The sequence below is a fragment of the Callithrix jacchus genome, chromosome 5 (genome assembly GCF_049354715.1).
Source record: "Callithrix jacchus isolate 240 chromosome 5, calJac240_pri, whole genome shotgun sequence".
In the NCBI taxonomy this organism is placed as follows: Eukaryota; Metazoa; Chordata; class Mammalia; order Primates; family Cebidae; genus Callithrix; species Callithrix jacchus.
Window position 1 is genome coordinate 101415820 of NC_133506.1, and position 13133 is coordinate 101428952.

General features: G+C 36.9%; 1 protein-coding gene across 10 annotated transcripts in view; it reads left to right on the forward strand.

Annotated features, from left to right (window-relative positions):
- MYO1D (myosin ID) overlaps positions 1–13133 on the forward strand; it is a 386402-nt gene that overhangs the window by 184154 nt on the left and 189115 nt on the right. Inside the window, exon 17 of one of the 10 annotated variants that reach the window (XM_035300851.3) lies at positions 7613–7803. The exons of the other annotated variants lie outside the window; for them this stretch is intronic. Coding sequence (XP_035156742.1) covers positions 7613–7678 — 66 coding nt within the window. The 3' untranslated portion in view covers positions 7679–7803. Of the gene's footprint in view, positions 1–7612; positions 7804–13133 lie in introns of those variants that run through there. 10 annotated transcript variants of the gene reach the window in all.

Sequence of the window (13133 nt, forward strand, 5' to 3'; positions counted from 1 at the left end):
TAAAATCAGAACCTCCAAAATTTATTGTTCTTAAAGAGACACAAACTGTGTTCCTTTCTGATGCATAAAAAATACATATATCTGTAGTCTTCCACTAACTACTCATTATCAAGAATTACAGATAATCTGTTTAGTGCATGTTATTTCTCTTAGTGTACAGTCAACCCTCTGTATATGCAGATTTCACATCCTGTGAATATTGTGTTTTCTGTCTGTGTTAGGGTGAAAAAAAAAATCTATGTATAAATGGACCCATACAGTTCAAACTTGTGCTGTTTAAGAGTCAAATGTAGTCAGTTCTGGGCTTGATATTGTAAGGAATTTGTGAAATGAGTAGAAAGATCTTTTTTAAAAAGAAATAACCACCTAGATTGCAAAGACTGTTTTATTAATTTTATAGTGCATAAGTTATAGCAATACAAGTTCATGTAGAAAAATGAAAAAATCTAATGTTAAATTTAAAATATAATATTTTATATTAAATGTAAATTTAAGTTGTTATATCACTGTTGTGTAATACTTTTTTGTTATAGCTTTACCAGCATTTATTGCATATTTGTAATAGCTGACCTAGTCCTTCATGTGATTCCTCAATCAGTCTACTATTACTGAGCAGTTAGGTGTTTCCAATTCTTTACTCTCACAGGTCTCATTGCAATGCACGTCCCTGTTTACCTAGAGCAGTGCTTGACAAATACTAACAATTCAATGAATGTTAGCTGATGTTATTACTGCTGGTGCTGCTACTACTACCATTGACTATTTCTAAATATCCTTGATTATTTTATTGGAATAAATTCTCAGACACAGAATTGTTGTTTTAAAAGATGTTCACTTTTAAGGTTTTCTATACCCATTTTCAAATGGCACCTAGAAAGGTTGTACCAATTTATGCTCCCACCAACTAAGGTACGAAAGAGTTTGTCTCACTGACACACTGGTTATTTTCATTTTTTAAAACCCTCTTTGTGAATGACTGGAAACCTGAATGTTTTGTCTGAATATTGAAAAATACATTTTATTAAAAGCCCCAGTTATACCCATTAAAAGAAATAAATCAGTGTAGCTCGTGAGATTTTTATAAAAGTCAGTCTTCTCTACCTTTCATAATATACATTTGATTCACTTACCCGCATACCCTCTACATTTGAGTTTGTGTGTCTTCCTTATGTCACATTTGAATGAGAAATCACTAAGATGGTATTTCTAGAAGGCGCTGAAGAAACTGAAGAAAGAATATGCTAAGAAACCAGTAAAGTATGTTGTCATTTCAGCAGCAAACACGTGGATGGAACTAGGTTGAAGTGTGTAATGATTTAGTGTATTGTGAGATAAATCTGTCCAAGTTGATTTTGCTGTTTTAGCTGTTTTTCTTCAACCTGGGCCTTTCTAGTTTGGGATTGATCATTCATCTTCTATGTGTTATAGTCATTAATTCCCAGAAAATAGGCCACTTATTTGTTACATGGTTGAGGAAATCCTGAAAGAAGACTGTGGTTTTAATTTTGACTAATAATTAACAATTAGCTGATTTTTCATGAAAACCATTCCGTCTGAAATATTTTGTTGTCTTAGAAGAGGAATGGGATATGAAAACCTTCAAAAAACTTCCTTTCTCTTTTGGTAGATGTATCATTTTATGTTCATGTTCTCAGTCTGGTGAATCATAGGGCAAGATCAAAATTGTCAATACCCAGACACAGTAGCATGCACCTGTAATCTCACCTACTCAGGAGGCTGAGGCAAGAGGATCACTTGATCCCAGGGGTTCAATACCACCCTTGGCAACATAGCAGGACCCCATCTCAAAAAAACAAGCAAAAAGGATCAAAATTGATATATAAAGTTATATTAAGGATGTATTCTTAAAGGAGATAGAAAAGAATTGAGAAAGTTTATCTGTTTTGTGTCCATTAACAACAAATTTGGACAGGTAGGTAAATTGGAAGAACAGATTTCTTGACCCACCTCTTAGGCAAATAGGTGCCTTTGTGAATTGTTTTTATTTGGGAGAATTAGCTCTTTTTAAAAAGGCATCTATAAGTCATTATAAACAGAGATCTTAATTGCTCACTGTGTCACATAGTTGGACCAATTTAGATTGTATAGCTTTGTTTATAGCTCTAGGAATAGAATCAGCTCTTCCAGTATTGTTAAGAGGGCAAGACTCTTCCTCTGTCACTCACTGAAGGCTACTAAACATATAAATTATTTCTCAAAATGGTAATGTCTTAAGACTAATCATTTTCCTCTTAGCAATTTGTAGGTACCTTAGCATCACAGTTACAGCTTATGAACGCTATAGAAGCAAGAACTGTCAGCTCTTTGAAAATTTAGATTTTCTACCCTTACCTGCTTTATGTTCCATGCTATGAGTTTTCCAGTTTTTATTTCAGGCCTAAATATGGCTCACAGTTTATAGCACCCATGATTCAGTGAACTGTGGGGTCCACAGTCAAGCTTGAATTCGAAGTCAGTTGGCAGTCTTGCATTGTAGTTGTGTGAAACTACAGACGTGTCTTTATAGGAAATAATAGAAATCCTTGCTGTAAATACTCAGATGCATTCAGTTCCCAGAATTTTATTTTTGCTTATCTGGTAGATTCCTAATTAGAGGATGATAGTAATTTGATTATTAAATCATTGCAAAAGTGATGTAATTCCAAAAGCTGTTGGGAGGGGCAAGGAGTGACAAAGGAATGAGTGGAGAAGAAAGTCTGCAGAAAGACAAGAAAAAGAAAAATATATGAAAAAGATAAAGCCAAGAACAGGGGAAGAAAAGCCTCAAGCTAGTGAAATAAAATATTCAAGATGTAGGCTAAAATTACATGATTGTTTCTAATTTATGTGGAATTCCAGGTGGAATTGTAGGGTAGTAGGGATCTTTTCTTAACTCAAAGTAATAAACATTTGGCATTCCCCTAGCAAACTAATATTATGAAAATATTATTCAAAAATAGGAGGCTGTGTGATTTTATCAGTAAGTCAATGCATACATAATGTGTATACAAATAACAGGCACACCATGTATATATATGCACACAGGTATAATGGTGGGGAAGGAAATAACAGAAGCATGTAACCCAGCATCATTTTTGTGCTGGTTCATGGGAATTTTTTTTTCTGTTCTTACATCAGGATTAGCTATACTTCTTCTGGACCACCGTCCTCAAACTGGCAGTCATGTTATGGGGAGGAGTCAGTTTGCTGCATAGCCTCCTTGTGATGTCTAACATCACTGCTTTCATTACTCCTTGAAATATACCTGCACTTAATGAATATGTTTCTAGTGGTTTCTACTTTTTTAATCGATACTGGTTAACATAGATACATTTGAACATGTGAACTATGCTGAGGTATTCATCTTTTCCAGTTGTGTTAAGTACTGTACTTTGGCAGGCATGGGGGCTCATGCCTGTAGTCCAGCAATTTGGAAAGCCAAAGCTGGAGTATTATTTGAGGCCAGGAGTTCAAGACCAGCCTGGGCAGCATAGCAAGACCCCATCTCTACAAAAATAAAAATAAAATATTAGCTGAGCATGGTGTAGCATAATTGTAGTTCCAGCTACTCAGAAGGCTAAGGTGGGAAGATTACTTGAGCCCAGGAGTTTCTAGGGTATGGTAATACATGATTGCGCCACTGAACTTCAGCCTAGGTGACAAAGTGTGACCCTGTTTCTAAAAAAAAAAAAAAAAAATCTAAAAAATTTTTTAAAAGTACTATACCTTAAAAATTAAGAATAGATGAAGCATATTGAATTACTTTTCAACAGACATCAGGATGCTCATGTGATTTTTTTTCTCTTGAATTATCTGTGTAGAGAATTCTAATCAATTTGATAGCAATATGGTTTTTGTCTAACAAGATAAAATGGACACTTTTCCTTTTTTGTCTGTATTTTGGAACAGTCTGAATAGGCTTGGAGTTAATCTGTTGAGGTAAATTCCCTTGCCATCTGGAAAGGGGTGTTTGTTGAAGTGTAACTCTTCAACAGCTTACTCTATGATAATTGATCTGTTTTTATTTTGTGGGATTAGTTTTGGTAATTTATATTTTCTTAGAAAATCATTCAGATTCTCTAATTTAATTGAACAGAATTGAACGAAGTAGTCTCTGATGTTTCTTCTCATTTCCCTTGAATCTGTAGTCATTCCCTCTTATCATTTCTTATTTTGTGAATTTAATTTATGCTTATCTTTTTTCTTTATCAACTTTAATGATTTATTATTTTTTTCTCAGAAAATTAGCTCTCTTATTTATTCCATCTTTTTCTTTCTGTCTTTCTTTCTTTTCTTTCTTCCTTTCTTTTTTTTTTTTTTTTTTTTTTTTTGAGATGGAGTCTCACTGTGTCAACCACGCTGTAGTGCAATGGGGCACCATCTCGGCTCACTGCAACCTCCACCTCCTGGGTTCGAGCAATTCTTCTGCCTCAGTCTCCCAAGTAGCTGGAATTACAGGCACATGCCACCATGCCTCTCTAATTTTTGTATTTTTGGTGGAGACAGTTTTCACCATGTTGGCCAGACTGGTCTCAAACTCCTGACCTCAAGTGATCCACCCGCTTTGGCCTCCCAAAGTGCTGGGATTACAGGCGGAGCGACCACGCCTAAACCCAGCCCATTTTCTTATTTCTAATTTGTTAATTTTTCCTTTATCTTCATCAGTTCCTCCCTTTTTTGGTAGATAAAGAGCAGAAGCAATCAGTTTATCTTTTTCTGACTTCTGGAATTGGGCACTTCATTCAGTTTTTTCTCTGATATTTATTAGTAATGGACTATGAAATTTGGTCTGGATCTGCTTCTGCTGTATCTATAGCAGGGGTCCCCATCCCTTGTGCCATGGACTGGCACTGGTTCCATGACCTGTTAGGAACCAGGCCCCACAGCAGGAGATGAGCAGAGGACAAGCAAGCTCCGTGTCCTGTCAGATCAGTAGCAGCATTAGATTCTCATAGGAGCGGGAACCCTGTTGGGTGTGAAATGCCTACACAAGGGATCTAGGTTGTGCACTCCTTATGAGAAGCTGATGCCTGCTGATCAGAGGTGGAACAGTTTCACCCCAAAAGCATCCCCTACCACCTCCCAGTCCATGGAAAAATTGTCTTCTATGAAACTTGTCCCTGGCACCAAAAAGTTGGGAACTGCTCATGTGTAGGACCTGATATATTATTATTTATTTTTTATGTTTAGATTTTCTCTTTGCCTAAAAGTTGTTTAAAATTTTTTTTAATCATTTCCAGGTGATACATGTTTTGTGTGTATATTTTCTTTCGTTTTCTAAATGAAATTTTGTTCCTAATTTTTAATTTTACTGCTTTATGATCACAGAATGTTAAATGTTCCATTTCTACTTTCTGGAATTTATTTAGGTTTACTTTAGGGCCTGGTATACAGTGAATTTTTATGAGTATAATGCAAAAGAAGGCATATTATGAAAAACTGCAGATATTCACAAAACTAGGAAGAACAGTTAAATGAACCTCAGTGTTACCATCACTCAGATTCAATAATTAACAATATGTTATCATTCTTATTTTATCTAATACCCACCTCATGCCTTTATGTATGTTTTTGTTTGGTTGAAGTCTTTAAAGAATATCCCAGAATACCAATCTACAGATAAGGACTTTATAGATAAGGGCATCATACTGTTATCATACCATAAACAATTAATTATTCCTTAATTGCTTCTACTACACAGTCTCTATTCATTGTTTCCAGTTGAATGGAAACTTTTTCAAAGATGGTTAGGGATAGGCATGGCCACCCCCAAAGCTGAGGCAATGTTGAGAAAGGAGTACACTCATCTTTATCAAGGGGCAGCATCAATGCCTAAGGCACTGAGTGGTTCCTGGCAGTCTGACAGTTATCTCTGTCATTTGGGGGTTTTGTTCACATATATTTCTGAAACTTGATATGTAATATTAATTATGATTTTCAGTGACATATCATTTCATCTTTTAAAATTGCATGTTTGAAAGGTGGCTTATGGGTCAAACATGGTGGCTCACGCCATAATCCCAGCACTTATTGGGAGGCTGAGGCAGGCAGATCATGAGGTCAGGAGTTTGAGACCAGTCTGGCCAGCATGGTGAAACTACAACTCTACTAAAAATATAAAAATGAGCCAGGCTTGATGGCGGGCACCTTAATCTCAGCTACACAGGAGGCTCAGGCAGGAGAATTGCTTGAACCCAGGAGGCAGAGGTTGCAGTGAGCCAAGATGGTGCCACTGCACTCCAGCCTGGGCAACAGAGCAAGACTCCATCTTAGAAAAAAAAATTAAAAATAAAATAAAATAGAAGTGGTTTATGTATGGCAAGGACTGGCCTAGTTGGTTTGTCTTAATTAACAATTTGATATTTTTATATTCTTTATTTGTTAAATGTGCATTTTATATTTTTTATTATTGGGTTATATTATGGTCCCAATCACATGAAAGATCTTGTGAAGGATTAGAAGTGGTTCATTAAAGCATACACATATAATGAAAATAGTAAATTCTGAAACTGAGAATAATGTAATAACTGTTAATTATAAGTAGACTCAAAGGTTAATAAAGTATAATCATTTTTACTGAGTATAATAATTTTATAAACCAACCAAAAGAAAAAGTGTGAATAGAATCATTATCTGAAAATTAGATTTTACTGGTTTTGTTATTTATTTGACTAATGTTTTATTTGTTAGGAAACTTTGTCAGGTAGAGACATGAAGCCATGAGGACTTTCGTGTGATTTCTTTTTTTTTTTTTTTTTTTTCATATTATTTATTGTTGTTTTAGAGTATATTCCTTCTGCTTGCTAAAAAAAAAGTTAACTGTAAAACAGCCTCAAGCATGATGCTTCAGAAGGGATTCCAGAAGGCATGTCACCATAGGAGATGTCAGCTCCATGCTTGTTATTGCCCCTGAATACCTTAAGTGGGACGCAATAGAAGGTCTAAGACAGTGATATTCATGATCCTAACCCTATGTAGACCTAGATTAAGTGTATGTTTGTGTCTTTGTTTACAATAAATAAGTTTAAAAAGTAAAAGAAATGAGGGGCAAGCAAACAGGGCCTTGAATGAAGGTAGGCTACTAAGTTAAGAAGACAGTCCTAGCTCTGCTGTAAGATTTGCAGCACTAGATTTTCATGACTTCGTATATATAGCTAAGTATACTAAATGTTCTGAAATGTAACCCTTTTATTATGAAATGCAAATATTCTCACCTTCATGGTCCTTATGAGTTACTCCTTATTGTTTTAGTAATTTAGGGATATTAGCCCAACCCTATGAAGTCTGTCCCATTTGAACAATGAGAAAAGTGAGGGTGTGATATAAAATATTCCAGACTCATCTTGAGGATTTCTTCTTCTATATCAGACCCAGCTCTTTCCCCAGTGAGTCCTGTGTTCTGTCATGAGTTAAATGGTATTCAGAACAGTTCTGCACTTCAGAGGCTCATTCATCCTGAGCTGTTAGCAGTCATAAGCCTTTTCAGTGGTTCAGCCTCAGTTAGTTAGTTACACTGTTGCTTGCAGTAACATCTGCTAGGTACTGTCATCTTTACATCTCACAACTTATCTTCTCTATCGATGCCTTTATGCTGGTTGGACATGATGAGAAGGAATACCAAATATTTTGGAGTTCCAAACTGGCTGAAATCCCCAGGTCGGTGAAGGCGCTGAAATAACCACGACCCCAGCAAGAAATTTTCTTCTTTGGCAAGAAAGTCTGCAAAGGTTGATGAAGAGGCTTGGGAAAGGGGAGCACCTGGACCCAAGCCGCAAGAGGCGCCTCATATGATTTCTAAACAAAGCACTCTGACCTCTTTGTGAAACCAGTCGAGTGTTTTATTTCCGAGACTAAAAGCAAAATAATTATTTCTCATATAAACTTGGTTACTTTTGTCCTTAAACCAGAAAAAAAGGAAGAAAGAAAGAGAGGGAGGGAAGAAGGAAGGAAGGAAGGAAGGGAGGGAGGGAGAGAGGGGGGAAGGGGAAGAGGAAGGGGAAGGAAGGGAAGGGGAAAGAAAGGGAGAGGAGGGAGAGGAAGGGGAGGGGAAGGGAAGGAAAGAGGAGAGGAGGGGAAGGGAGGAGAAGGGAGGGGGGAAGGGAAGCCTACTAATATGATAGCTAATGAGTGATAGGCACTATTCTGGTTACTTTACTATTCTGTTTATTTAAGTCATTATAACAACCTTGTGAATGAGTGTCAATTATTATTTGCATTTAATAGATAAGGGAGCTAAAGCCACTGAGTGGTTAAGGACCTTGACAGAGGTCACACGGTAAACACCAGAGCTGGGATTTGGATCTAAATGGCCTGCTTCCCACACACACTCTTTTGACTGCTGTACACTTTTGTACCATAGTGGGATCATTCAAGGAACAGGTATGACTCACACTATTGAAAAGTTTGAAAAACTAGTCCCAAAGGTGATTGTTCAGCGGATGTGCTCAAAGGTGATGTGCATCATGCTCAGAAAGAAAGCAAAATGCAATTTGCAATATTGCTTTATTAAATAGCCTTGGTAAACTAGTAATGTCTTCTCAATTATTCGCTGTCAAGTATGTGGACTAAGATACAGTAACACAATTGGGGGAAAAAAACCCTGATGTTGAAGTATGAATCAGTTCTCGACATATGTATAGTAACAAAGAGTGATTGATGATTGTTTTTTTACTGAGAATACATGCTCCAGGAGAAGAGATTTGTGTATGTTTTGGAAAAAGTGACTTTTGAGCTATGGAAAGGTTGGGAAAAGTGCATTTAGGAAGTGACCAACAAAGCATAAGCTGAAATAGGAGGTTGGGGTACACTACTGTGCAATGAAGGAGGTTGCCCCCAATGCTAGTCCATTCATTGCTTTACTGATGGGGGAATGTTTACGGTCAGAAATATGCTGCTTGATCTTGACTGAGTGCTGAAAGAAATAAAAGCGTACCTTTGATTGAATGGTGGCCATTGACTCAATATCTTTTCAACATGCTGTGAGAAGAAATGGGTAGCAAGTGTTTTTACAGTGCTGTGACATGTGGCTATGCAGGAAGAGGTGCTCGCATACATTTTAAAATAATTAATAAATGTGGATTTGTTCATTCATTACTGAATGGAAACATGAAAATGGACAAGACAAGGCTCCATCCAGAAACTGACAACCCAGCCAGGAGGGAGATGTGTTAGCACCCAAACCAGTGTAATTACGAGGAGTAATTACGAGGCCCTGGGGTAGGCAGTGACTGCCAACTGGGCTCAGAGAAGAGTCACCTACCTGAGCTGGGGAGAGGACACTTTCTGGAATAAGTTTTTACAAAATCTTAATTAACTCAGTTAGATTTACACATCTTACTTGAAAACACATTAACAGGGAGGACAGATCTTCATCTGTATTTCATAAACCATTTAGACAGACTCAGTTCATTAGAGCTGGAATGTGATGTTATAGTGGGTTAACTGTCACTAAAGCAAGTGTGTAAAATGGACTTACTTAGACAAATGTAGAGAGCAAAGTTTTCTACAAAAATATTCAAACAAATATCATTTTCTTTAACAAACATAGACTAGCCTTAGTCTTTGGAATTACTAAAATAGCCTTTCCATATTACAGGAAAGTGCTTGCCCCGCATAGCAGAAAGCCAAATGGGTAACTAGCAAGCAAACACATGTGGCAGCAGTGCCACGTAGGAGGACAGAATTAAATTTAGAATAACTTGAATTTTATAACAGGTATATCAATATTTACTAACCCTTTCCTTATTTATCCAACAAGATGTAAAGAGCTAGCTCAGGACTTGTCTTCTCAAAGCACCTGAATCAACAAACCCCCATTCTGTCAAGGTTCCTCATTAATAACTACTAGTTGAGCGTGGCAGGCTCTGATTTGGTTACACTTTTTTTTGTCATGGCTTATAATACTCTGTTTCAACATTATACTGTGCATAGTCTTCTACAACTTGGTTATTTTTTTTCCACTCAGCATAATGTTTTAAAAATTTTCATAGGTCCATAAGTATACCAATAGCTTTTTTGCTTTTACTTCTGTGTGTTGTTTTACTATGAAAAAGTCACAGTTTAATTTCTTAATAATAGTTTTTCAATTTTTTCTCATTCTATGAAATGCCACAGTGAACATTTTTGGACATGTTCTCTTGTCTACAAGTGAATAGGTCTCCATGGGGCTGCTATTCTCAAGTTTTGAGAATTCTAAAGAGCTCACCTTAGAAAATTCTACAAAATGCAACAATATGCAAGCACACATTTGATTAGCTATAAGATTGATGGTGTCATCACATGTGATAGAGTCTCTGGAAAATTCCACCATAAGCTGAGAGAGTGAGAATTTAAAAGGCAAATAACCTGCTTGTAGTCTTACAAAATTAGTTTTTATCTTAAAGATCTTCTGAAAGGAAAGGGTCTCAGCAGTGCTCAGGGTTCCCTGACCACACTTTGAGAACTGCTACTCTTGGTTATTATACCCTAGATTGCAAATGATAGGTTGTAGAGTCTGCACATTTTTAAGTCCACTAAAGTTTGTCCAGTTGCTTTTCATAATAATTGTACCAGTAAGCTCACTAAGAAGTATATGAAAGCTTTTATTCTTCTGTATCCTTATCAACAATTCACATTATCAGATTGTTAAATTTTGACCAATCAAATTTTTACCCCTAAATATGACCTTTACTTTCTTATAAGCTCAGCTGCTTATAGTGGTGTTTGTTACATTATTGTAACAGTAGAGATATCAAGTTATCTACTCTTCTACCTTTTTGCTATACTCAGTGGAAAACCTACTGGAAGTTTGAGAAATGATGTGGTCAGTTTGTGAGTTTTAAATAGATATGTGTCAAGGAGAGATAAGAAGTCAAGAAGACAAGGAAGGATGGCTAGTTAAGAGCCTGTTGCTGTAATCTAGGGCCTGGGTCCCCAATCCCCTGGCCACAGGCTGGTACCAGACCATGGCCTGTTAGTAACCACATTGCACAGCAGGAGGTGAGCCGCAGGTGAGTAAAAACATCCCGCCTGAGCTCTGCCTCCTGTCACATCAGTGGCTCATTGGATTCTCATAGGAGCATGAACCCTGCTGTGAACTGTACATGTGAGGGATCCTAGGCTGTGTGCTCCTTATGAGAATCTAAGTAATGCCTAACGATCTGAGATAGAACCGTTTCATTCTGAAACCACCTCCCAACCCCCACCACCCTGGGAAAAATTGTGGAAAAATTGTGTTCCACGAAAACAGTCCCTGATGCTGAAAAGGTTTGGGACCATGATCTAGGGGAAAGCTGATGAGAACCTAAATTGCAACATTGGTAGTTAAGATGCAGAAAAATGTGAGAAATATTTAGGAGACCATGAAATAATTAGCAGACCATAATAGTTGTTGGACAGGAGATTGGTGAAAGGCAGGAATCAGTGATTCCCAGGTTTCCACCTCAGAGTCCTGGATAGCTGGTATCACTGACAACTGAGATAGAGGTAGAAGATACAGAAGCAGGGGCATATCTGGAAGATATTAATAGAATGTGGGGCATGCTGTGTTCTAGGTATCTATGAGACGTTCAGGCAGAGGTAGCCAGCCAGCAGTTGGATATATGAGTCAGAGAAACAAAGGAAGTAGCAAATTTTAATTAAGAAAGGGTAGTCAACAGCATCAGACATAGTAGCTAATTATTTCATGGTCTCTAACACTATAAGGACTGAAAAGTGCCCACCTAGTCTGGCAATTAGTAGATCATTGGTTTATTAATAACCAGCATGTTAAAGTTGGTCAGGATGAGCTCAGAGTGTAGAAGAAAAACCAGGTATCAAATTCCTCCGGTGAGGAAATTAAAGTGTTTTGAACATTTGTTGGTGAATCATGAAAATGAAAATAGGTATAGGAAAAAGGTATTCCTAGTGAAGAAACTAAGAAGCATCAGTTTCCGTAAGACATTTAGCAAATGTTTAAACATTGAAGGCTTACCCCTACACATATTACTAAGCAGCGCTATTAGAATAGCATTACCATGTACAAGCCATTGAATTACTATGGTGAAAAACTTTTGGTTGATTTATAAGATAAGCCTATAACTGGTCCATTTAATGTTTGCATATTGGCAAATGTAAAGCCCTTTTAGAACAACAGAAATGCTTCAGCAAAAATTTAACATTGAAGCAAGAGTACATTTTCTCCCACCCAGCCCCATTCTCCTTTAATAAAATGATAAAAGCATATTTGGAAAATAATGGTGACATGTCAAAAATAATTTGTTTCTTATTTGTCTCCTCTCAGACACTGCCAATAAGAGACCACTGCCACCCTATCCCCAGCCCACTCTGCTGTAAGTTGGAGGCAAACAATTTGCTCTTCTGAAAGAGCAGCAAATCCGTTGCCTGGGTGATATCTCATTACTAAGGCAACCAATTTGGTACATCAGTGTGAATCTCAATTTTAAAATGTAATCATGCCAAGAGATGTACATATGCTTGAGGTTTACTTAAAAGAAATCTATTCGCCTTTGCAAGGAAAACATTTCCTATGTCAGGTGAAAAAAGAGGGGAAATACCACTTTTATTCTCTGTTAGCTAAAATGCACCTTTCAGTTGAGCCCCCACTATGTTTAGTAAAACAGCTTACACTGGTTTCTCCCTTACCACTTTTTTTTTTAACTTGAGGTGTTCCCTTTCCAAGACACTTCTCTCTTGAGACTTGTCACTCATAATCTAACAGCTGTTGTCTCTATGACAACACTTTCTGGCCCCTATAGGTGGTGGTAGAAAAAAAAGGAAGGAAAAAAAATGACTACATTTTCATTTCACTTTTTTTAATTGCTACAAGCTCAAGAGATTTGACTCTTTGTAAGGAATTAATTAATGAAGGGGAATTGATTTCGTGAATAGATGCTTACATTAAATTACAAAACTTCTGAACAATTTAATGAGAATTACTATCCCAGCCTCAAATGAAAGGTCTTATAGATAAGATGTATACAATCAAAAGCTTGTCTGGAGGAAGTATTACATAGGTAGCTGAAGACATGCACAGCTAAGCCAAATAAAATCCCACTGAATTACTGCTGAGCAATTTTTTTTTCCTTCCTTGCCAACAACAAAACATTTGTTTAAAAAATAAAAAGGGCATATTTTGGTGGAGGGGGTATTTAATT